Consider the following 23,747-nt stretch of genomic DNA (forward strand, 5'->3'; position numbering starts at 1 on the left):
AGCAAAACCTTTGACGACCCCAACGACCTACACAGATACCTACAAGGACCAGCCCCAGAAGAGATGGAACACCAAAGCCCAGGAGCGAAGAGGAGAGCCTCGACAGACGAGGCCGAAGAAGAGGGCATATGACAAGGGTGGTAGCGCGGGTTAAAATGCAATAAAACCCTGCCAAGGAAACGCCCATAGGAAGAGACAATGTCCGAAACCAGCTTATCAGCTCTGAACGCACAAGATAAGAGCTCAAGCACATACCAAAGAACCACTGAACCTTGAACTTTAAACAACAAAATCTACCTCGATAATGCACACACTGACCAACGCTTCTACCTCACTGTCGCCAATGATAAGAGAGACAATGAAGACCAATGACGAACATATCCTTTGCCATATCCTGCAGAGACAATGTCAGACTTGGGGGGGAGGGAAGTGTGAGGAACCTTGCTGTCACACACCCGTTTTTCTACAGGCGGAGGGAGGGGGGAGGGAGGAGAGGGGGGAGGTCAGATGGGGCGGGGGGGACAGGCGGGCATGAAGGCTAGCGTGATAACGGACATCGGTGCAACGTATAACTACCTTTTCTTTCTTTTCTATACTGTTTTCTACACCCATTCCCACACCCCTTCCCCACCCCTATCCCCACCCTGCTCATTCTTCCCCCGGGGGGGGGGACCCAAGTACCTGGGAAGAACAAAGGCAAGCATCTCAAGATCCAGCAAGGAAGACGACAGAATGACCAGCGGCAACAACAAACCCCCATGACAGACCAAACACCGGTGAACCTATCCACGAACCTAAAGGTAGTCTCCATGAACGTCAAGGGCCTAAACCATCCAATCAAACGCAGGAAAATACTAGAACACCTGGGGAAACTCAAAGGGGACATATACACGCTACAGGAGACCAAACTCTCAGAGGAAGAGGCTAAACTACTTAAGGCAAGATGGATAGGCGACATCCTATGCTCACCTGCTAAGGGAAAGAAGCGAGGCGTGATAACTATCCTAAGCAAGAAAGCCAACCTCACCATCCAAAAGACAAACACGGACGAAGACGGTCGCCTGCTGATAGCAAGTGTCCAAAGAGGAACTGACCGACTACACGTAGCAAACATCTATGGACCAAACTCTGAAGACAGAGACTTCTGGCAAATGGTAGAAGGCGAACTCAGCGATCTACCACAGGATGACCTCCTGATCGTAGCTGGCGACCTGAACAAGACAATGGACCAAGCCACGGACAGACACCCAAGCAGGCCAAGCCACAACTCTCCAGGCAGCAACACCCTTAAAGACCTATGCATCAAGCACCACCTAGCAGACCCATGGAGGCTACAACACCCCACAGCGCGTGAATACACCTTTTATTCACACCCGCACAACTCCTACAGCAGGATCGACTATATATTGATGTCCAACAACCACACGCACCTAATTGAGAACACGGAGATAGCCCCAATAACCGTCTCCGATCATGCGCACATATCCCTCGCCCTGAACGGCAAACACAATGAGAGCGTGACGAGAAGGTGGAGACTCAATGATGACATCCTACAGAACAGAGACAATGTAAAAGAAATAGAGGAGGCACTAAAGAACTACCTGGAAGACAACGACAATGGCGAAGTGGGGAAAGACACCATCTGGGAAGCACTCAAAGCAACACTAAGAGGCAAACTGATAAACATCAAATCAAGAATGAACAGAAGCAGGAACAAAAAGATCTCAGAGATAGAAGAGGAAATAGCAGCGCTGGAGAGAGGCCACTGCGCAAACATAACAGACAAGAACACACTCACCACGCTCACAAAAAAAAAATACGAACTGAACAGAATCCTAAGCGAGCGAGCAGGTTCGTGGCTAACAAAATTCAAGTCGGTGAATCTATGCAGAGCAAACAAAGCAGGGAAACAGCTTGCGTCCTACCTCAAAGGGAAGCAAAGGCAACACACGATAGCAGCAATAACAGACAAAAACAACAAATCGCAAACAACAAACAAAGGCATATTGGAGGTCTTCAGACAGTTCTATCAGGATCTATACTCCGAAGATAAGAATCTGAGCAAAGACGGAGGCCGCTCCCTCCTCAAAGATATCAGCCTGCCGAAACTCAAGGAGGAGGAGAAAGCACCCTTGGAGGCGGACATAACGGAAGAGGAAATCGAAGCTGCAATCAACCAGCTAAAACGGAACTAAGCCCCAGGACCAGACGGATACTCCACCGTGTTCTACAAGACCTTCTGCCTAAAAATCAAGAAAATACTATCGGAAACATACACCGCCTGCATACAAAAAGGTGAGATGACAAATACCATGCGGGAGGCCAACATCACAATAATACCCAAGGAAGGTAAAGACCCCCAACTCCCGCAAAACTACAGACCAATCTCGCTCATAAACGTGGACTGCAAAATTTATGCAAAGGTGCTTGCGAACAGACTGAATAGAATTCTGCCAGGCATCATACACAACTCACAAGTGGGATACATCAAACACAGGCTGTCGCAAGACAACACAAGGCTGCTATGCCACCTGATCAACCACACAACACAGAGCAATGAGCAGGCAGTCATGATAGCACTGGATGCGGAGAAGGCCTTTGACAGAGTCTCGTGGCCCTTCCTAAGGAACTGCATGACAAAGTTCGGGTTAGGGGAAAAGTACATAGCAATGATAATGGCCTTATACAACAAACCAAGAGCCAAAATAGTGGTGAATGGAAGCACATCTGAGTCGCTCCTACTAGGAAGAGGAACTAGGCAAGGATGCCCACTGTCACCAGGACTCTTCCTACTGGCACTTGAACCACTTCTTGCAAAAATAAGAGACAATGAGGGAATAACGGGTGTTAAGATCGGAGGGAAAACAGTGAAACTCGCAGCATACGCAGACGACATCCTCATCACAACCACCAACCCATCAACGTCAATCACAGCGCTAATGGAGACAATAGGAGAATACGCAGAAGCATCCGGATACAAACTTAACAAGGACAAATCGGAATGCAAACCAATGAACATCCACACCACAAAATCGGTACTAGGAGACTCCGGCCTAGCCTGGCAAACCAAACCACTCAAGTACCTAGGCCTACAGTTTGGAAGAGACCTAACATCCACAATACAGCACAACGAAGACTCACTGCTAAAAAAAGTTAAAGATAGACTAGAGCTGTGGTCGCCCAAATACATCAGCTGGTGGGGAAGGATAGAGACGATAAAAATGATGATAACACCCGCAATAAACTACACGCTAAACATGCTACCGATCCCAATGACAGAAGGCTTCCACAAAAAACTGGACAGCATGATCAACACCTTCCTATGGAGAAACAAAAAACCACGAATTGGCCTACCCAAACTGAGGCTAGCGAAAGAACTAGGAGGCCTCAACCTGGCAAACTTCAAAACTTACCAGACAGCTTGCCTGGCTAAACAAGGATTCGCATGGATCGACGAAACGCAACAGTACAAGCCAGTCTGGCTAGAACTGGAGAGAGAGAGCTCCTGGAAGGCCTGCACCCGACAGCGATACTGACTGCAAACAAACACCCCCTATGGTCGAACACGATACTGAAGCACACCAGAGAAGCACTGATGAGAGTGGACAGGCAAATGACACAGAAGCTGAGAGGTACAACATGGGAATCCATCTGGCTCAACACAAAAATATCATATCAAGGAGCAATAATGAACTATGACACATGGATCAAAGAGGGAATCAGCCTCCCCAAACAAATGGAAACGAAGGGGAAGCAGCTGACCTTCTCAAACTTACAACAACTATACAAGCTCCCCAACAAAGAGCTATACGCATTTCTGAAGATAAGAACTGCCATAACTAGAGCAAACCTAACCCGAGAAGAACCGGGCATCGTCAGGTACGTGCAAATGCTAAACTCGGCAGGACACCAGACCGCGAAGATCTACAAACTACTCGCCCCGACCACCTTGTCTCTAAACAAGAAGACAACAAACTCATGGGCAACACTCCTAGGCAGACAGCTAAATGAAAAGGAACAGGCGCAAATGTGGTGTTCAGCTACAAAAAACAAAATCACCCCACAACTGGCACAAACAAAATACTGGCTACTCCACAGAGCCTACTGGACCCCATCCAGGCTCCAAAAAAGCGGCATAGCAGAATCAGGCGACTGCTGGAACTGCCAGAAGGAGGAGGGTACACTTGAACACCTCATCTTTGGATGCGCCAAAGTCAAGAAGTTCTGGGCCCAGATAAACGCATTCATAAACGACATGTTCAAAACAGACTTAATGATCAACTATGTGACCTTGGCGACAGGGCATGTAACGGCGAACCTGAACAGTAGGGAAGAAAGAGATCTACTAGACCTGCTTCTCACAGCAGCCCTAAAGATAATCTTAACGAACTGGAAGAACACGGCGAAAGCAAACTTCAAAACATGGATCAACTGGGTCACCTTCCTAAGAGGAGCAGATAACATTACAGGCAACTTCTCGAAAGAACACACTCCCAAAGAGCTCATGTGGGAACCACTCGACGAACATTTAAAGAAGCCACACTGCCCCCCCCCCCCTTTCTTCTTCTTTCCTTTCTCTCTTTCTCTCTTCCCTTCTACAACAAGCCAAGAAAAAAGAGATAACACAAATGCACTGTTGTACAGCTGCCAATGTATATGCCACTTTTATTTTTCAATAAAATCTCTAAATCAAAAAAAAAAAGAAAGAATGCAATACATTTGGGAGTTTCTCTTAGTAGTCAAGTTAGGGATATTATTTCATTGAACTACAAACCTTGCTTGAGGAAAGTAGTTGCGAAATGACCATGCTGGCACCGGCTCCCCTTAAGTATTTACGGGAGATGTAACATCGTGAAAATGAATGTCCTCCCGAAATGTTTGTATTCTTTTTATACCATGCCTCTGAGGGCGCCCCAAACTTTTTTTAAGCACCTGGATATCGCTGCCGGAAGTTTAATTTGGGGATATCGGCGTGCCGGGAGAGCCTTGCGATATATAAAATTATCATTTATCATTTAAGCAGGGTGGTTTCAAACTTCCAGATTTTAAGTTACACTTTTGGGCTGCGTTCACTGGGCGAATACTGAGTTTAGTCAAAGGACTTGAAGCTGGTCCCAGCTGGCTTTCATACCAGCTGGCTTGTGGATCTGACTCTGGGTACTTGCTATACAATCTGATACATCTAATCCGAATTACTTCAAGAAGTTGCGATTCAAGATAGTAAGGGACATAACTAATATATGGCGCGAAATTTCTAAGGCATACAAATTCCCTGATCTGCATGTTTATACTATACCATGGGGGAATCCTCTAATGTCGAGTATATTTCATGACCACGTCGGAAAAGAATGGCAACGAAAGGGCGTGACTCAGCTGGGTCATCTATACGACTAACAGGGTTTCCGCTCTTTTCAGTCTTTGAAAGAAGAATTTAGCTTGTCACAAAAATATTTTTACAAGTACTTGCAAATCAGCTCTATTTTATCCGAGGCCGAGGTCTGCTAGAGCTATATAGCTCCTCTGAGGTTGTGTCTGCATTTTTTAGGGCTATTAGACGAGGTGTCATCGGCAAAACTTACCAGAAACTAATAGGGGGTGTGTCAGTGACAACGGCAGCTAAATTAAGTTGGATTTTTAACTGCAATATTACTAAGGAGGAGATTAATGAATCTCTGTAAACAATAGACTCGGCAGTAACTTCAGTCAATCTGAAGCTCCAGCAAATTAGATTCTTTGTTATGCTTTATTATACTCTGAAGCTAATTTCTAAATGTGCTACTAGCTCAAACAATACTAAATCATACTGTCCGAAATGCCAGATATTTGCCGCAGATTTATACCATATGTTCTTTTGTGTCCTAAACTGAAAGAATTTTGGTCTGGTATCACCCACGCTCTCGCAATTTGGGCTGGGTATGATAATGGGGTCACCGAGAAGGAGCTGGCGTTGGGAATATTCTCAGAGTTAGGTTGTTTTATTAAGTCCTTTGCTTCTATCGTATCAGCTTGTGCTTGTTTATGTTTAGCTTGCTCCTGGGTCCAGAGCAAGAGTCCAAGTGTTAATGAATTTTGGGTTTTACTAAGGGAAGTCTATGAAATGGAGATGGCATTAGCTAAAGCTAGAGGCCCTCGGTCTTGGCGTAAATTTAAAAGGGTATAATCTTGTCTTCAATGGAATTGAAAGTCTAATCTGTATTTTTCAAATTATAATGTGGTTATGTCTCTGTCCTCTGTTCATGCTACTATATGTTCTTTAGTTCTTTTCTTTCTTTTCTCCTGTTTATGATCACTCTTGGTATAATGTTATATTGTTTATGAAATCTTCTGTCCATGTAATTTATTTCAGTTTGTGGCTATAAAATGAAAAAATAAAATAAAAAAAGAACCGTATTGTTACTGAGCTCAACTGAGAGAGCTGTGTTTGTTCTGGAGCATATTTCCACTACCAGCATGCAGACTGCTTCATACTTCTGGTGAGTTGCCATTTCAGTGAAGCATGGACACCTTGAAGAAGAGCTGGTTGGAAGCGAGGTGTGGCGCAGCGGCCAGAGCGACTGATTCTGGAGCACAGGGCTCGCGGTTCGATCCCAGGTGCAGGTGGCAGCTCAGCTCAGCATCATGTGACTCTAAGGAATAGCTCACGTAATCTCCCTGACGGTTCACAGTGCCTAGAAACCTTAAGGGATGATAGGTTTGTGTTTTACAAATAGGAATTATTAAAAGAGTGCTGATTTCAGTGGTGCCTACATGGTAAGCATTTTGACGTTGTGCGTGATGAACCATAGTGACATACTTTGTCGTCCATAAGTGAGAAATGGAGGGAACAAAAGTGATGTGAATGTAAGAATAGCGGTACATCTATTAGAAAGCCACTAATACATCAACCATGATGTTTTGAAACTTCATTTATAATGTAGTCCCATGTAACACCACAAGCTTCTGCCGTTTATCTCTTTTTCAAGGTCTTGCAGACTATTTTCTCATGAGATCAAAGGCACCTATTATCTTTAGTTTCACTCTCACTCATGTGATTCCTTTCTTTGTCGATATGAAGGAAATTTATAAATGAATGCGATTTCTACATAGGATAGCATTAGATGCTCAATACCTTTGTGAGCCTTAAGCTATGTTGCTTTATTTCTTGATTGCTAATTTCTTTACTTTTTGTTAATAAACATTTTTCCAGATTTCGAGTAAGCTGACACAGTGATTTGTATTTAAAAGTCAGAAATAGAAATCTTGCCCTTCGCTTCTGTTAATACAATCATGCTAGGAGAGACACAGGAGCTGCCAATAGCATTTAGATATTTTATATAGACTCCGAGAAGTGACAGGTAAGTGACTAAAGACAAGAACGTGAGAAAGATAGCCTTGGTAAATTATCTAGAGTCAACCAGAAGCTGTAGAGGAGCATCCAAAGGAATACACTGGTTTAGGATTTTGGAGGGTAAAATGTTCCACAGGGTCTACACTGGAATGACATGTGAATGCCCAATCGGCATTCACTGACTACAGACATCCACTGTAAATATATCAGGAGTTCATGCAGGAGTAACAGAGCAATAGCCTGCAGGTTTGCACTGGAGAAATTCCACTATTATAAAGATATTTAGAGCATACTCATCAGCTACAGAGGAGAACCCCATGCATGCCCTGGTTACAGAGAACCGGCAATTGTCAACTGTATACAAAATTGATGGAGGAGTATCCCACATCCTTGCTTCAAAGAGCCTTACAAACAGCCCTACAAAATCTCTTCAGAGACTATGAAGGAGCGACAGGGGAGAAATCTCATCCATGTCCAGCTTACAGGCATCTTGGGTTCCAATGCCATAACTGATCATGAAGTCCAACAAAAATGAAACTAGATGACCTGTAAAAGATAAAACTGTTTTTGTGTGATCAAAAATTTGGCTTTCTATATCTTCAAAGATGGATCAGATATGTTCTTGCAGAACCATTGCATAAATTATCTTCATTTTCATCTCTAAAATAGGAATAGAACAGAAATAAAGTAAGCTCTTGAATTGTATAGTCATTCAATAAATGAAACTAAGACAGAACAGGAGACGAATTCCTTCTCATTCAGCAAAGAAAACTGATACTAATATTTTCAAGCTTGTCACTACAGCTGAACGCTCGGAATCAACTGTGGATACCTGTCCTACCTAGATACTGAAACAACTGGCTCCTCTAATGATCTGGGGTTTATGCTAATTCATTTGCCGAAAAATCTAACTGGCTTAAGACGATTCTAGCAATTATCTGCCAATTTCAATGCTTCCATTGGGGGCCAAAATACTTTATAAAGTTAGCATTCAAACAACTACAAACATATATGGGTTCCAATGATCATCCTAATCCTTTTCATACTGGCTTCAGACCTGGCATAGTACGGTGCTTGTGGTGACCTCTGTACAAGATTACAGACTACAGATTTTGGACCTGACTGTTGCATTGGACCAAAGATCATTCTCTGCTCTTAGACAGAGGCACCACATTGGGCTTGAAGGATTGTGCTATTGAATGGTTTAATTCCTTTGTGGCAAACTGTAATTGAACTATTCTCCTTCAGTCATACAGATCACAAGCTACATTTGTAAACGATGGCGCCCCTTCGGGCTCAGTACTCTCGCCTTTGCTTTTTAACAACTATATGTCAATTTTGGCTTGTGTCTTGGATAATACAAATTTCCAGTTTTATATGGAAAATTGGAATTTTTCATTGACTGTTCAATTATTTAAAATCTTTACAGTAACACGAGCATGAATAAATATTCATCACCTCCCCGACCCCACCTACTCCCCGAGTTCCAAGGCAACTAGGGTCCTCAGTGCATTTTTCTTCTAAATTCTTTGCAGATGAAACAAACATCGATTGATATTATGATACGTTTCATGCATTAAAATTGTCCCACCATAAAAACAAGTTTGTTAAAAGTCCCTAATTTTACTCAGTATTAATTATGATTGTCTATGCAATCCCTCTGCCTGATTAAAGATCTGGGGCCTCATTTATGAAAAGTGACGCATCGCTGCGTGAAAACAGCGATGCGTCACTTTTCACTGCACACTCCTTACGACACCAATGATGCGTCATATTTAATGTATGACTCATCATGTCGCAAGGACTTACAGATACGTCAGTATTTCTGACGTATCTGTAAGCGCAAAAGTGACGCATTGTTGGAGTGTGTCACAAAAGTGACGCAACTCCAGCAATGCGTCCTTTCACATGGGGAAAGCCCCATGTGAAAGGGCTTGCGTCAGTCTTATGCCTGCTGTGAGGCAGGCGCAAGATTTTGACGCAACAGCATCCTAAAAGTGACGCAGTGAAATCTCATAGATTTCACTGCGTCACTATTACGAGGCTTTTTGCGGGGGAACGCCCCCTCTGCATACATTATACCTGACGCAGGTATGATGTGGCGCAGGGGTTTAAAAAGTGACGCATCTACCTAGATGCGTCACTTTTTAAATATGGCCCAACAAGGCGCATATTTTACGCCGCTGGTGCGTCACAAAAAGTGACGCACCGGCGGCGCAAAACTGACGCAAGGCCTCATAAATAAGGGCCCTTATTCTCAGCATTGAGGTGCAATATGCCATCGCCTTTGACCCGGTGCAATTCCTTGACTGCTGACCAGAGAACACCAGTAAGATTTGGGGTTCAAAAGATAATATTCTTGTGATTCTTTATATGTTTATGTATTTAAAGTGACATTTAGGTCAATTTCCCGTTTCAAAATGAATAACATGTATTATATTCATGATTGGATCGAAAAACCCTTTTAAAACATAGGCCTGCTAAAACAGAACCTCCTATTACCAGGAGCTTGATAGATCAATGGATTTAGAAAAGCTGGTAAACATTTTTGGGCCCTCCTCCTAATTCTGCTAAGACCATAAAGAGTCTGGGCATTACCATCAACTCAAAATCTCAATCAAACTTCAGATTTTAAAAGTTGCTACTGCCTGCTTATGGCATCTTAAACTTCTTTAAGATAATCAGGTCAACAGAAAACTGTGCTATCTTTTCTTATCTAAAAATCTATTAAGACGTCAGCAACTGTTCCAGAACTCTGCAGTGCATTTTATAACCATTTCTCCTGGTAATGAATACACTTCTCCCATCCTTGCGCAATTACACTGGTTGCCCACCGAATAAAGGATTTTGCTCGAATCACTATGTAATAACTTGAAGACAGGAATAAAGTTTAAGAATAAGATTTATTGAGTTCCCACACAACAATCTGGCATGAAAGCCAGCACAGCGTAAAATGGCCGGCCAACCGTCCGACTTACCTGTCATTAATAACGTCCCTCGTGAACCAACGGGCAGCGCGAGGCAAGGGCAGAACAATGCCCTCGCGGACAGGGCGCGCGATGGACGAGACCACTACACACTAGCTACCCCTTTGAATCATTCACTGACATACACACTTATTTCAGATACATACTGATCAACTCCTGCTTGAAATTCCCAAAGTTCGAACCACATATTTTAGAGGCAGGGTGCTATCAATAGCAGCGCCCAAAGAATGGAATAAACTTCCTTTCGATTTGCATACGCTCACTTCTCTGGCACTATTAACAAAACAAATAAATAACGTTGCTGTTTAAAACAGCTTTTTATGGTGGTCTTTCTCTGCTGGTCTCATCACCATCCTATGTGGAAGCATTTCTGATAGCGCCGAGAAACCCTGTTGCACACGCACTTTAACAATTTTAAATAGCACAACAATGGCATACAGAATATATCATCAGAATGCACATATAACTTTCGGGACGATCCTTTCAGGTGGTTGTACCGCCATTTAGATCTAAATCTCGTGCCATCACCCAAGGAGTCCCGCAGGGGTCGGCGTTGAGCCCCACTCTCTTCAACCTTTACGTTCAACCATTAGCGGAGGTTGCGAAGAGTTGGGGTCTCACAATGGTATCTTACGCCGATGATACCCAGTTGGCGGTGGCCCTTAACGGAGACTCCGACCAACTGGCATCTAACTTTGCGGATGGTTTGAGGGCGGTTGCCAGTTGGCTAACGGCCAACTGTTTACAGCTCAACGCCCTCAAAACCGAGGTGATGGTACTGGGAAAGCACCCTGATCTGTGGAATGCAAACTGGTGGCCTAAGGAGCTGGGACCCCTACCAAAACCTGTGTCGGAACTTAAGAACCTTGGCGTTTGGCTGGATTCCAAACTCACCTTCTTGTGCCACACTAAGAAGGTGGCATCTATGTGCTTCGGCATCTTACGTGGTTTGAGGCCTATCCTCAAATTCTTCTATGCCCCCACTCGCCAGATGGTGGTTCAAGCGAGTGTACTATCTAGACTCGACTATGCCAGCGCATTACTTCTGGGCGCTAACCAGGCGGAAGTCCTGCGATTCCAACGGGTCCTGAATGCGGCAGCTAGAGCCCTGGTAGGCCTCCCGCGTGTCTGCTCAGCCCGCAGCACAATTGTTAAACTACACTGGTTGCCAGTCATCAGACGCATCGAATTTAAGGCCTTATGTTTTGCTTTCAAAATTCTAAAATCTGACACTCCCGCCATCCTCCACCATCTTATGACTCCTTATATTCCTTCGCGTAGCCTGCGCTCTGCCAGCCTAAATCTGGCACTTGTTCCCCGATTCTATAAATGCAGATTGGGAGGTCGATCGTTTATGGTGATGGCCGCCAAACTGTGGAATGCACTTCCTGTCCACATTCGTTCTTTAGAAAATCTTCTCGCCTTTAGGAAAGCTGTCAAAACTTATCTTTTCCCCCTGCCCTATTAGCTTCCTTTGATTTCTGCTTGTTAGTTATGTTCTTTCCAGATATAGCGCTGGGACGCCCCTTCGCTGGGGCAGCTGTGCGCTCAAAAATGTACTTAACATAACATAACATAACATAACATAACTTAAAGAAACCCCACTTGGAGTCCTGAGACACAAACAGCTAGACTCTCAAAGTCAAGTAATCAGCCAAGGAGGCCGCGGTCATTCAGTTTGTTGGCCACCTGGCAGCTGCTTTATTCCTCTGAGAAGTTGCAGCAACTTTGACTAAATCCCCTCATAAGGTAAGTTCTATATTACGTTATTTTACTTTTGTGTCTAAGCTGGAGCAGCATAAGTGAATAGACTTGACCAGGGCAGCAAAGCCGAAGACCCTCAACCACAAGCAGGCCTACCCTCCATGTTTGTCCCATTGAAAAGGTCCAACTTCCAGCGTTTGAGCAGGAGTTGGTCAAAACCCAAGCTGAAGAACCCTCACCAAATCCAGCCTGGTGAAGAGCATTGAGGGTGGGTGGCTTGACTCTCATGGTTGGTCCCGGACACCTTGTCTATGTTCGGACTTAAAAACGTTTACAGACATTTTTCTTCTAGGGTCCCTCGATGCTCCTCACCAGACCGGATTCGATGAGGGTTCGCTGGATTGGGTTTCAAACAACTCCTGGTCTAACTCTGAAAGTCGGGCCTTTTCAGTGGGACAAACATGGAGGGCAGCCCTGCGTGCAGTTGAGGGTCATTGGCTTGACTGGCCAGGTAAAGTAGGTTCGCTTATGGAGCTTTTTTCTAAAGTTTCTCCAAACTTCTTCAAATTCCTGGAACTTCTTCCTGAATTTCCTTTGAGGGTCCCAATGTGTCAAAAACTTACTTAAGCGGTCTGGAAAGCTCCAAGATGGTCCTTGAATGTTTGGGACTTTGATTCTCACAATACACTTGGACAAAACTCTTTCAAATGCACTGGTAGTACTCCAGGCTGGGGATTATTGATGTTGATGGTCCAGGTGAGCTCTGTTAACCTGTAGCTTGCAGGGAGTCCACTCTTTAGTCTTTGTGAAGCAGGTTTGATCCACAGGGATGTAGTTACTGATCCAGATTGTGCAGCAGGTGCAGTCAGTCAGAGTACAGGGCCTGGTTTGTGCAAATCAAACTTCTCAGCATGGACCCTTCTTCATCCTTTGGTTTCAAGCAGCAGATCTGAGAGGCACTCCCCCTCTCAGATACCTCTGCAGTGTTTTCTGGGGTCTGAGGGCACCCTGTCCAATGAGGTGCAGGGCATCATCCCAGAGCATGACCATTTCCTTCAAAGTGTGGCACAATGGTCTCTCAGAAAGCACTATCTCTAAAAAATTCAATAAGGCTGAAGTCGCAGCAGAGAGGCAAGGGCTGGCTAAACCAACCTCCAGGATGGCTTATCTCCAGATTCTCCTCCCCTGGCATCTGCACAGTCCATTATTAAGCCTGCCATCAAGCTGGGTTCAAAGAATAGGGGTGTAAATTAAACTGGCTTCTCCTGCCTTTCTCCTTCTTCATTTGAAGGTCATTGCCTATGACCCCTTCCCCTTGCTCTGGCATTCCAATGTAGTAGAACCCTCTCCTCCCAGAATGGCTCCTTCATCCCAGGGGCTACTTATCACCTCATCAAAGCAGCCTGGCTAATTCACTCAACACTGACAAATCAGGACAGATCACAGGGAGACAGACCTTTGGCTGACAGACAAGAAAGTCTTATGAAATGAAATGAAATGAAAAATTATATTTGTATAGCGCGTAACTACCCGGAGGCCTCGCAGCGCTTTTGACTGATTACTGTGGCGAGCTACAGGGTGGATTAACACGCTTTTGCGAACAGATGAGTTTTCAAAGCTTTTCTGAATGCCATCCGGTTATTATTCTCTCTAAGGGCTAGGGGGAGAGAATTCCAAAGCCTTGCGGCGGTGTGGGAGAAAGAGCGGCCGCCCCATCGGGCTTTATTGATTTTAGTTGTGGTTGCTAGATGTAGTGAACCAGAGCGGAGGGCTCTGGACGGGGCGTAGGGCACAACTAAGGGGAACAGGATGGCAGGGCCTGTTCGGTGGAAGGATTTGTGCACAATGCACATGGCCTTAAGCTGTGCTCTGGCAGCCACTGGGAGCCAGTGAAGTTCTTTTAGGGCTTTCTTGGCTGACTGCCAACGGGGGATGTTGAACAGTAATCGTGCGGTACAGTTTTGCGTGACTTGGAGCCTGTTGGTCACTGCTGCCTTGTCTGTACATTTTAGGATAAACTCCACAACAGCATATTGTTGGGTTTATCAATACCATTCTAGTGAGTCCTTGAATGATATCTGCAGGTTTAAATTCCTAAAATTCTTAAATTCAATCTTGTTTATTCTTTCACCAAGTCAACCTCTACAGCAGCGGGAGGTCAAGCGAGAAAATGGAATACTCTAGATAGATCACAATTTTTACAAACACTGGCCAATTCCATCCCATCCCCCCACCCGGACATCAATTTGTCAGAATTCAACCTTTCCAGCTGGCTTCAAGCAGCTAGTGACATCCATGCCCCTTACAAGAAAGTCAAACTGGCCAGGCGCGCTGACGCCCAAAGATGGTTCTCGCCAGATCTAAAAGCAAAGAGACTGGCCTTGCGCCAACTCGAGCGTCAATTGCTTCGTAATTATGTCCCCGATTTAAAGATCAGATTTACTACGGCCAGGAAAGATTACATGAAGGCCATTCTCGCCACTAAAGCTGCCTACTTCTCCTCTCGCATCCTCAGTTCGACAAATAGGTAAAAGGACATCTTCTCCATACTCAATGAGCTAACAAATTTAGAGTGTCCGCCCCAGCTTAACACCGACCCAGACCCTCTGTGACTCACTTAATGTTTATTTTATTGAGAAAATTGTGGATATCAAAGCCAGTATCCCACAATCCCTGAATCCTGCTATCCCCACAACAGTTGCTACTAATAACACTAGCATACTTAGCAGTTTCCCTCCCATCACCCCTGAGCAATTTCAGGAGCTGCTAGTAAGAATTAAATCTGGTGCCCCGTCGGACATATGTCCACCTTATATTTTAAAAGACTGTTTCTCTGCCCTCTCTGCCCCTGCCCGCACTCTACTGAACGACTCCTTAATCTCTGGACTAGTGCCCCTTGCTTTTAAGGAAGCGACGGTTATACCGCTCCTAAAGAAACCCGGGGCTGATCCAACATGCAAGGCAAACTATCGTCCTATCTCCTTGCTCCCCTTCCTGGCAAAGGTAATGGAGGCCCATGTGGCTAAATGCCTGTCCAATTTCATGGAGGAATCAAACTGCCTTGAACCCCACCAGGCGGGGTTCCGCCCCGCCCATCCCACGGAGGCGGTGGTAATTACAGTATTAGATACTCTCCGGGATTGCGCAGAAAAGTGCTCCCCCAGGCCTTGGTGCTCCTGGACCTGTCGGACGCATTTGACATGGTCGACCATACCATCTTGATCGATCGTGTCATCTAGGCCGGCGTCCAGGGCACAGCGGTTAGCTGGCTGAAGTCCTTCTTGGAGAATCGATCCCAGGAAGTCCGGCTCGGAGACCTAGTTGGCACCAAACAGACCATCACATGCGGAGTACCTCAGGGCTCCTCCCTGTCACCCCACTTGTTTAATCTTTATATCCTCCCCTTAATTCAGGCTCTCAGAAATAAAAAAGTGACTGTGCTCAATTATGCAGACGACCTGCAATTGCTCTTCACAATAGACAACTCGGAAACCTCCATCTTCAACTTTCAGTCGACTATGAGGTACATCCAAACATGGATGGACCAAAATCATCTGAAATTAAATCCGGGAAAAACCGAGCTAGTTTCTACAGGAGACAGTGTCACATACTGGGGCCCGCATTACTGGCCGCCAGTCCCCGTGGGTATGCAAGTACCGGGCAGGGTGTGTGGGCGGTGAGTGAAGCCCGGTGCCGGGAATCGCCACATTTAAACCAGAGCCCTGTAGTTGCAGAGCGGGACCGGCCGGGGCGGGGCGGACGAACAAGAAGGTAATTCCGACTGTTTGAGGCATTGGGGGCGCCTTAACATGGTAACTGTGTTCACAGGACAGCTTTCCGTAGTACTGGGGACTGCGCCAGGCAGATCGGCCGGGGCCGCCGGTAAGCACAGCGGGACACTCGCAAGTCTCCTTCCTTTGTAAACAGCCATTAACCATGGAGGCAGCAACTGAACTCTCAGCACGAGGGGCCCTGCACATTAGGGATTGCGTCCACGTTCAGGGGCCTCATTAATCTAAATCCACAACTCGTGAGACGCCCCTCAAACCTTCTGAGACTGGGAGCATTCCCTTCCTATTTGGGGACTGGACTCATGTGTATTGACCTTGCTTGGAAACTGGATTCATCTTTCATTATTAATCTTGCCTAGAACCTAGAATCATCTAATCATTGATCAGGCCTGGAACCTAGATTTATTTGAGTAATGATCTGCCTGAAACTAAGATAAAGATATTTTTATTTTTATAACCCATTGGTGTAGTTCCTTTTTCTTTTGTGTGCGTTTTACTGTGTTACTATTGTTGTGTGTTGCACAAATACTTTACACATTGCCTCTGAAATAAGCCTTCCTACTCTGCGCCAGGCTACCCTGTCGGAAGCGGTGGTCCACACTTGGACTAGGGTACATACCCCTGCCAACTGGAGACCCCGGTTCTAACACTGGATATGTAAATATATTGCAGATCCACACTCCTAGCACAAAAGCCGATTTTGGGAAGCACTTTACTACTATGTGGGAGCTGAAATGTGAACTTTCACTAAACCCAAGGTATATAAAACCTATTTTATAAGGATCCTCCCTATAAATACATGACCCACGACCACTGGGACACCTAGGGGAGAACCTCGGATACCTAAAATGCCAAAAAAGCAGTCCTGCATCACAGTGCTGCTTTTTAACTTGCCTCAGCAGTGCATATATGCAAGTGCAGAAAGGGTTGCTGCCCTTTAAACTGACATGCCCTATTATATATAGGGACTTAAAGGTAGTTTTGATCCCCTGCCCTATTATGTACTGGGCCTGATAGGGGAGCTCATGCCAATCATAGTGGTACCCTAATCCATAGTGTACCCTAGTGTATGTAGGTGTTTTCACTGTATTCTAAGTGTGTGTTCAGCATAGCACTGGTCCTAGGTCTGGTTAGGCAGAGCACTGGGACAGTCAGAGTCAGTTAGGACCAGCACCAGTCAGCAAAAATATGGGGGTGCTCAGGGAATAAGGATGACTAGGCAACATAACCCTACATGTTTAAGTCAGCGTTTCTTACAAAATATCATGGAGAATGTGTGTCCCTACTTCTACTTTCCAAATAAGGCTTGGGGTGTCTTTCTACTGTTATTCTCCTGATTTCACCTGCTTTCTTCTTATGCTGCTGGCCCTGACACAATTGGACCCGAGTTCCTGCTTACTTTAGATTTTTTCTCTTGCCCATGTTTAATCTCTTTTATACTTTTGTGGGTGGTATTAAAATGTAATTGGTTTCTGGACTAGCTTATGTTGCTGCTCTTTAGGTGCAAGCAAAGTGAAACTACCCACATTGCCAAAAAGCTTTCCCACTGCAAATGGCAACAGTGTCTGTTTCCTAGCGTGCACTAAGAAATCCTACATGCTTGAGTACCATTGTGGTGGTAAGAAGTAGGGTGGGAATGCACTCTTTCCTGCACTTTGCTGAGATGGTGGTGGCAATGGACATGGTGCTGACAGAAGGCTCCCTCATTTTTTTTAATGGAGTTTTATATAGCGCTTTACATAGCACTAGTTGCGTTACAAGAGGACACGAGATTGACTGCCTTAGCCTTTAGGCCAACTCCTCTCCCCTCATTGCACTACTAGTTCACGGTCTTCATCAGTGGATAGCATATACATATATCATTATTGCAGCATATGAACTTCTTCTGGTTGTGACTCTCTACTATTCGATTATCTGATTCCTCAAGGATTAGGACTCATTCCACAGATTTAGTGGACAAATTCTCCACTAACACTTGTTCTCATCACTAGCAGATGCACCTCTCCATACTGATGAGGTATATTTGAGCTAGGGCCAGACTGTGATGACATGTTCAACTGATTTGTTTTCAGTTAGATAAGAGAAGAGGAAATGACACATTGCTTTAAGGAGGATAACTCAGACCTAGCGGACTGAATCCTACATGTAGGACATCTCTAGGAAGTGAGTTGTCCAGAAGTCATGAAGATCTCGTAGTTCAGCTAACCAGAATTAAGCTCAAGGTATCCTGCAAGAGGATCAAGGGACTACAGATGATATTGCAGGACTTTTAGAAGGGTGAGCTTGTATGTCCCTGAACCATCCTGTTTTATCCCTAATATTGTGAGAGCAGGTATCACAGCAATTACATTTTAGCCTAAGTGGGACATGGGGTATTTTTTTTTTTTAATAGGAGTACCAATTTCTGTTGAAAGTTTTCTTTCTCTACATATTCATGTCACCCTCTATGACAAATTGTTCTCTGTTTTGCTCTGTTTTTCAAATTAAATTAAATGGGAGTTCCAAAATTTTCTCTCAATTTGTGTTGCCGCACACAACCACAACTGTATCTCTGGTATATTTGTTCCTTCTGTTAATAAAACAAAATACAACAGACATTCCAAACGTGTCTCTCATACTCATCTGTTGTAAACACCTGGCCTGCATCTCTGACACATCTTAAGTTTAGTTATAAATAAAATGGGTATTGCAATGGTCTCTGCCACTGTGCGTTTACTCACACAACTTTGACTTGACTGTATGGTAGGTATGTACATAACACACGTAATTTTGTGTAGTATAATCACGCGGAATTACCTAAGAATTCCATTAGATTATGCTTAAATTAGAAGAATAATTCTGCATTTAGAACTGTCTTAATGTAAAAGTGCCCCCTCTGGTCCAAAATGGATTTTAGAATCCATTATACACTAAAAAATAGTGTTAAATACCAGAACACGAATAGCGGGTGCAAGCAGCTGCTCATGCTCACTAAATCTGCTCTCGGGGTTCAATGTTCCCCAAATTACTGCCAGCATTTAGTACCATAGCTGATAGGTGGGTTGGTCATTTTCCTGAAGTGTACTCCTTCTCTTCCTCCCATGGTGTTTAGCTTATTAGCCTCCCCCCCGAGTATCTCAACTTTGAGATTCTCAGTAGAAGCCATGGTCTGAATGTTAGATTTGTCAAGAAATAAGGCCTCCGACCTGGATGGGATCTGGGTGGGTCTATTCTTGAGTGAACTAGAGATTTTGGCCCCTGTGCTCATGCATACCCTGAATGCAGGTATCAACGTCAGCCTTTTGCTCTCAATATCTTCCTCATATATCGTACCGATTTTCAAAAAGGGGGACAAGCAGGACCCAAAATGTTACTGGCCCATCTCTTTAATAGACACCATAGTGAAGGTGCTCGGTAGAGTGGTTCTTAACAGACTATTGACTTGCACCAAAGAGAATCACAAGTTAGTAGACCCTCAGTAAGATTTTAGGTCAGGCCCAAGTACAATCGATCAATGTTAGAATTTGCGGCTTGTGATCTCTAAATACACAATTGCTAAACCAGGCACTATTTACATGGCCTTCATGTATTTAACACCAGCTTTCAACAGACTTAACCGTGACAAATCATGGACCTTGCTTTTAACTACGGGTTTGACCCTAACATCGTTGTCCTTCTCAGAGATTTGCACAAAGACATGTTAGCCATAGTCCATTATAATATCAATGGATCCTGCTCTGATCCCTTTAAGGAGCACCATGGGGTCTGACAGCGGTGCATCTTGGCTCCTTTCCAGTTCACGTTATATGTAAATATCCTTAAATATCAGTTACTAAAAGACAGTCAGGATCTTCCATTGGTGGGCACAAAACCCCTCCTGGCCCTACTATATGCAGATGATGCTGTTCCCTTAGCCAGGACATGAGTGAGCTTGCAAAACTTAATTGACTCCCATGTTTCTTTTATGAGTTCTTTGGATTTGTCAAAAAACTATAGTAAGTCCTTTGAGCTGGACAGTCAAGATCGAAAAACGTTTTTGCTCAAGGCCACGTGCAGGGGAAGGTCTGTTATTTCCCTTACCCAGGGATCCAGTTTGATGGTGCTGGAATTTGGCTCACCTTAGTTTTTTCCAAGCAAAGTGTATTTACAAGTACTGCTACCTTGAACTTTCTCACAAGCTTGGGAAAGAAACCACTGTAGGCCCTTCTTAAGATATATCATGCCAAATGTGTTTCGGCAGGGACATATTGTAGCGCCATATGGGTCAAAGCTGACCTCTCTGCCCTCCAGATAGCCAAAAACAAATATATGAGCCAACTTCCCAGTGTTCCTCAATGCACACCTGTTTTCGTTGCCCACCAAGAGCTAGGCGTCCAGTATATAGCAGACACACTCGTCCCTTAACCAGATGGATTGCAGTTTGGCTGTGGTCAGAGACTAGGTTAAACCAGGAAATTATAAGGGATTGCGTAGCCCTCGATCATGCTCTGAGAATACCCTGGTTCAAGTATGCCAAATCCCTTTTTACATCCTAGGGCCGCCCAGAACTGTTTGGAAGCCCCAAGAGGATACTAAAGTCAAATATGACCTGGATGCAGATAACATTTACTGCAGGGCGGCATCAAAAGAGAGAGGGAGTGGAACTTTTGAGACCATCGATACAAGCTCACTAGATAGTAAAAACAGTTCCACAGAAGGGTCAGTATACCAAACCACTGCATTCTGCTGACAAGGTGCAGGCTGAATAAATTCCACTGGCACTTAGGCTCCCGAAAGGGCTCAAACTTTGGGTCGAACCTTAGTATCCATGATTCAAATTCTATCTCTACCAAGACACTTTACATTTTGTTTTGCAAATTTGATGTGACCCCAGGCTGAGCTTTTATCTTACCGATTTAAAAAAAATGGCTCCTTTAAATAAGTTTGTCAGGCTTTAATGTTTCACAGTTATTGGGAGACAAATTTACAGGTTTCTCCATCACAAGTTTCCTTGCAGATGCAATTAAAATAAGACGGTTGTTCCCTGATTCATTGCCCATTTGTTTGCAGGCACTTTCCTTGAATTTCTCAATTTCTGCAGGGCTAACTCAATATAGCCAGAGGTAACGCATCACTCAGGTTAGTGGCTCTTTTAGGGGTGACTGGTACTAATTAATCTATCAATTCTTTGCTTTTGAAATTATGAGATAACACTGATTTTTTATTTGTGTTTATTCTGATTTGGTTATTTATATTTGACATTTTAAGACATTTGATACATTTTGAAAATAAAAAATAAAGATTTTAGTGTTATTTTCTTAGCCCAAAATGCACCCTTGCGTCCAAAATGGACTCAAGGGTGCATTTTGTGCGAAAAAATACTGCTAAATGCAAAAGAACATGAATAGTGAGTGCAAATGGCCGGTTGCACTCGCTAAATGTGCCCTTGCAGAAGGATCTTCCCCCAAATTACTCTCAACTATTTGATGAAGAGTAATTGCATAATTATTGATAGTTTACATCAATGAGTAATGTGAAATTACCGATAGTTGTCTGCTGATGTAAGCATAATCAACATTTTCCCCAGGCCTAGTCTAAGGCCCTCTTTTCAAAAGTAAATTAACCAATTGTTTCTAATGTCTCACACACCAATTGTTCCTTAGCACAATGCTGTCTTGCATTTCTGGTTAATAGCTCTGCCTCGATTTGCTTCTTGTTTCGGTGCAAGAATTTCTCATCACTGTTTGTAGAAAAAAAGTTATTGCACCCAACATCCGACCTTTTGTTATTTCCTTTCATTAAAGTTTAAAAGTAGCAATAGACTTTGTGAGTGGATAATACATACCCTATTGAAGCCTGCATGGAGGAGGGGGAGCACTGTTGTCTCTTCTTGGTCTGGAGTGCTAGAACAAAAAATAGATCAAAGTCACTTTGTGGTCAAACTACATAATTACTACAGCACCAATTTACAATGATAACATATTATATGTGTTTGACCTGTCAGCCTTAGAGGGGTCTTCCCCCAAACATGTTGTCTACTTACCTTCAAATTTTGCTGAAATTCATTTCTGAAGGCCTTAGGACTCTGTACACTTCACTTAATTAAAATGTTGGACATGTTCTGTTAAGTTTTACATTTCCTGGCAGTGAAAAACTCCTACATTTGTTTTTCACTACTGTGAGGCCTACCCCTCTCATAGGACAACATTGAGGATTCCTTATTACATTTAATAAGCTGTAATTACTTTCTGGGAGCAGGTAGATATTTCATATTGGCACCTATGAAATTGTAATGATAAAACTTTTTTAAAGGTAAAGACAGATTTCTCATTACAATTTTGAAAACGCCACTAATAGAAAGTTTGCATTTTCCTGTCCCTAGTCTTTTGAGCCTGCAGTCTGTCTTAGTTCCCATGACTGGGTCTAGTTGACAGTTAGACTTTGTGAATTCCTCCTAGACCCTCACACAATAGAGGGATTAGGTGTGCCTCAATGGGGTATCTGCTAGCAGGATGTGGGGCAGGGCTGGGCACAGCCCCAATTCTACCTGAATAGCCTGTGCTTTGCCTTCACACAAAGAAGGGCCTAACAACTCTGCACTGTCACTACAGCCAGCTTGGAGCCAGGGCAGGAGAGTCAGAAAATGTTATTTACTTCAAAGAATCTTTCCAGAAGCTTCTCTCACCTTCCAGAAGAAGGGCACCAGGGTATAAAATAGGACCTTCAGAACCACTCTTCAGTTCACTACTGGACCTAAGGAAGTACTCTTAGAGGACTGCCTCCTGCCGTAACCTGCTGTGCATTCTGCCAGGAAGGACTAGAAAGACTGTTTTTCTGCCTGGTTTTTGCTTTGAATCCTTAGAGGCCAAACCTGCTGGTGAGACCTGCATCTTCATCTACACCCAGGACTATCAGAAGTGACCAGAAGGACCAGTTTCCTGGCCTCCTCTTCAGAGCCACAGGGACATAAAAGGCTCCCACCATCTTGGACCAAGCCTGAAGGAGACCTGAACCCCCAAGCGGTGTCCCGCCAGGCCTGGACCCTTGGTTGCGGTGTTAAATGTTTTGAGATGGCCAAATCCAAAAACTGAGGACTTAGACAAAACTTATCCAAATACTGATCTGAGTACCTGGAGGAGACCGGGACCAACATGCTCGCCTAATCGCCTGAGGTGCATCGCTGGTCAGATTGACTTTGAGGCTTCACCAGCGACATGTTTTTTTTCTCTGCAGAAACAAATCCTTTTCAGCGATCCTTGGCCAAAGAGGTATCCAGCCTCGTGGAACTGTCTTTGGCTGAAGCCCTCTTCCTTGTCCGACTGGAGATATTCAATTTCTGTTTCAGTGACTAAGTCCACATGTAGTAATTTTCACCACATCTTCGCCCTATGCCATCTGACAACAACGCTCCCTCCTCGGATACGTCCTGCAGCCTTGACCCGCTGAACGGTACAGTGTCAGAACTTTTTCTTAAGTTCGATGATAAGCCCTGACCAAGCCCAATCCGCTTCCTGTATCTGAACAGTGCTCCACACTTTGACCCAGTCTTGCGCGATTAGATGTCCCCATAGGAGCTTTGATCTTTTAGCCATAAAGGATAGCTTTCCCAACGAATCTGACAAGAGGTTTCTGAATCGATGAACACTTTCTGAGAGTGTTGGAACAAGTCTTTGCTCTCTTCTTTTGTTTAGTTAGCTTTTGAAGTACCTCTATACCTACGGTGGCCTATCCTCTACCTCGTTGTCTTGTGATACAAGGGTTTTCGCTTTATACTGTTTGTGTGCTGCATAAATACTTTATACATTGCCTCACATTTAAGCCTAACTGCTTTTTGGGAAGCCATCAAACCAGCAGACACAAAAGGCAGAGAGATGCCTGCCTGCTTGGCAAGGTTCTCTAAATCTAGGAAAGCAGAGGCCTGGCAGCCACTGATCTGGCAGTCAGTTAGGCCACATGCTAGGCTCCAAATGAGCTAGCAAT

The 23,747-nt window shown here is 44.3% G+C and overlaps 1 protein-coding gene across 1 annotated transcript in view; it reads right to left on the bottom strand.

The window, feature by feature from the left end:
- PDE8B (phosphodiesterase 8B) overlaps positions 1-23,747 on the bottom strand; it is a 1,129,923-nt gene that overhangs the window by 376,868 nt on the left and 729,308 nt on the right. The window contains exon 6 of the mRNA XM_086960753.1: positions 21,613-21,670. Coding sequence (XP_086816879.1) covers positions 21,613-21,670 — 58 coding nt within the window. The remainder of the gene's footprint in view (positions 1-21,612; positions 21,671-23,747) is intronic.

Source organism: Lissotriton vulgaris, chromosome 3_1, assembly GCF_964263255.1.
Source record: "Lissotriton vulgaris chromosome 3_1, aLisVul1.2, whole genome shotgun sequence".
NCBI lineage: Eukaryota > Metazoa > Chordata > Amphibia > Caudata > Salamandridae > Lissotriton > Lissotriton vulgaris.